The following is a 1,868-nucleotide window of genomic DNA, read 5'->3' as shown; positions in this document are numbered from 1 at the left end:
TCTGACACTGCTAATTTGTTTGACTGTCTATATTATCAATTATGACGTACCCAAGAAACACTTAGAAGTTTGATCTTGACCGACTTCCAACAACAGAGACATTCCATAACATAGACACTGAAAGATCTAATAATGAGAAACTAGAGGCTGATATAAAGGAAACTTGAGGGTGTGTTCAATGGACGATGAAAACGTCATTACTGATATAGAAGAGAAGCAAGGTGTAGCATGCGAGCATGTACTCATTGAAGACCATACTTGGAAAGGATCCCAGCCAATTTATCCTTTGTCAGGGGCTGCAATTGCAAACCAAGAGAACGGCAGCTAAAATATTCCCTCTTTAATTAATATAATTAACTACTCGATCAAATGACCATGAAATATGCATGATCCATCATATATGTACCTTCTCAACGAATTCGTCGGCGCCGGCTCTAAGAAACAAGTCCCTATCGCACTGCTGGCTGTCCGACGAGAGAGCCACGATGGGGGTTTTCACTCCCAGTAGTCGTAGCTGCTTTGTGGCCTGTAACCAGATCTAGTGATCAAAAAGAGTAGAAAGGAGGAGAATAGAACAGATGCATGCATGGTATACCTCATGGCCATCCATGACCGACATTTCCCTGTCCATGAGGATGAGGTCGTAGGACTTGCCTTCCTTGACCGATTCCACCGCCACCTTCCCGTTCTCCGCCTCCTCCAATACTATCCCTTGCTCCTTCATCAGCTTACGCACCACCAGCTGCATCCACCACCGATCGAACAAGTCCTTTATAGAACGGGAAAGATAATTTATCGAGTACTCACCCGCATGATGGCATTGTCCTCGACGACGAGCGCTCTTCGGCCGCGGGAAGAAACCGCCGAGTTCGCCATGCGAATAGACACGGATGAAGAGCAGACCATGCGCAGGGCGGATTTAACGTGGCTACTACTTGTATCATTTGTTGGTGAGCTGGCTGGGTCCGTTGCTTCCCCGATGTCGTAGCGTGCGCTGCGATAGTGGCCGGATTTGGTAACCCGGTGAAGATGCATCCCTCCTCCTACTTGCGTGGCAATGATGATAACGCTCATTCCGAACGTCCCGTCACTTCGATGTAAATCACGACATCGATCAGACATCTGATACACGGGAACTTCGCCCCAGAGCACACGCTCACCGGATTCGACCTCAGGCTAATTAGGTGGCAACGTCTCAGCCAGTACCAGCCGGATAGCCCGTGGAGCCCTCCTACTGTATCAATGCACTTGCAGTTGTAGATGCAGGCGCAGCCTCCGCAGGTGCATCCGTGCCCGGCTGCTGCCGTTGCTTGTCGCCGTCATAGTCTCGTGGGGCCCGGCGGAGTAGACTATTGCACCGTTCAGTGAACTCATAAGTAAAGTTCGTCATTTCCAAATTTAGCAAGCGTTGCCTGATTGACAGGTGGATACGCCGCCACTGTGAAAGAAACGGCTGCGTTACGATGGGTCCCGCCGTGAAAGAAAAATAGTTTGACGTCAGCCGTTGTGCTCAACGGCTGTGGTGAAGGCTCGAGGGATGGGGATACAACTTGGAGATTTTTTATATTGATTTTGATGGACTTAAATTTTTTTATTTAATTTTTTATTAATAATAAATAAATAAGTGTCGGATTAAATTTTTAAACATATGCTATATTTTGATGGTTTGCGACGCAATAGCAATAGCAATAGCAATAGAAATAGCAATAACAATAGCAACAGCAATAGGAAGAACCATCAAAACTAATCAGTTAACAGAGGGAAATTTGTGTGGCGATCGAATACAAGAGCTTGCATCAGGTTTGCCGCCGGAGTATATGGCGGACATAATGAAGCCGGGTGCGGCGAGGCCGCCGTTCACCTTCTTC

General features: G+C 47.2%; 1 protein-coding gene across 1 annotated transcript; it reads right to left on the bottom strand.

Annotated features, from left to right (window-relative positions):
• Nucleotides 1-242: 242 nt before the first annotated feature.
• LOC122028983 (two-component system protein A-like) lies at nt 243-1,390 on the bottom strand. The gene is made up of 5 exons (XM_042587950.1): nt 1,236-1,390; nt 808-1,090; nt 596-742; nt 407-526; nt 243-296 (listed from the first exon to the last, which is right to left on the bottom strand). The coding sequence occupies exons 1-5, from the start codon at nt 1,388-1,390 to the stop codon at nt 243-245; spliced, it is 759 nt and encodes a 252-aa protein (XP_042443884.1).
• Between the last annotated feature and the right edge of the window lie 478 nt (nt 1,391-1,868).

This window comes from Zingiber officinale, chromosome 10B (genome assembly GCF_018446385.1).
Source record: "Zingiber officinale cultivar Zhangliang chromosome 10B, Zo_v1.1, whole genome shotgun sequence".
Lineage (NCBI taxonomy): Eukaryota > Viridiplantae > Streptophyta > Magnoliopsida > Zingiberales > Zingiberaceae > Zingiber > Zingiber officinale.
This window is presented reverse-complemented; position numbering and strand designations above follow the sequence as displayed.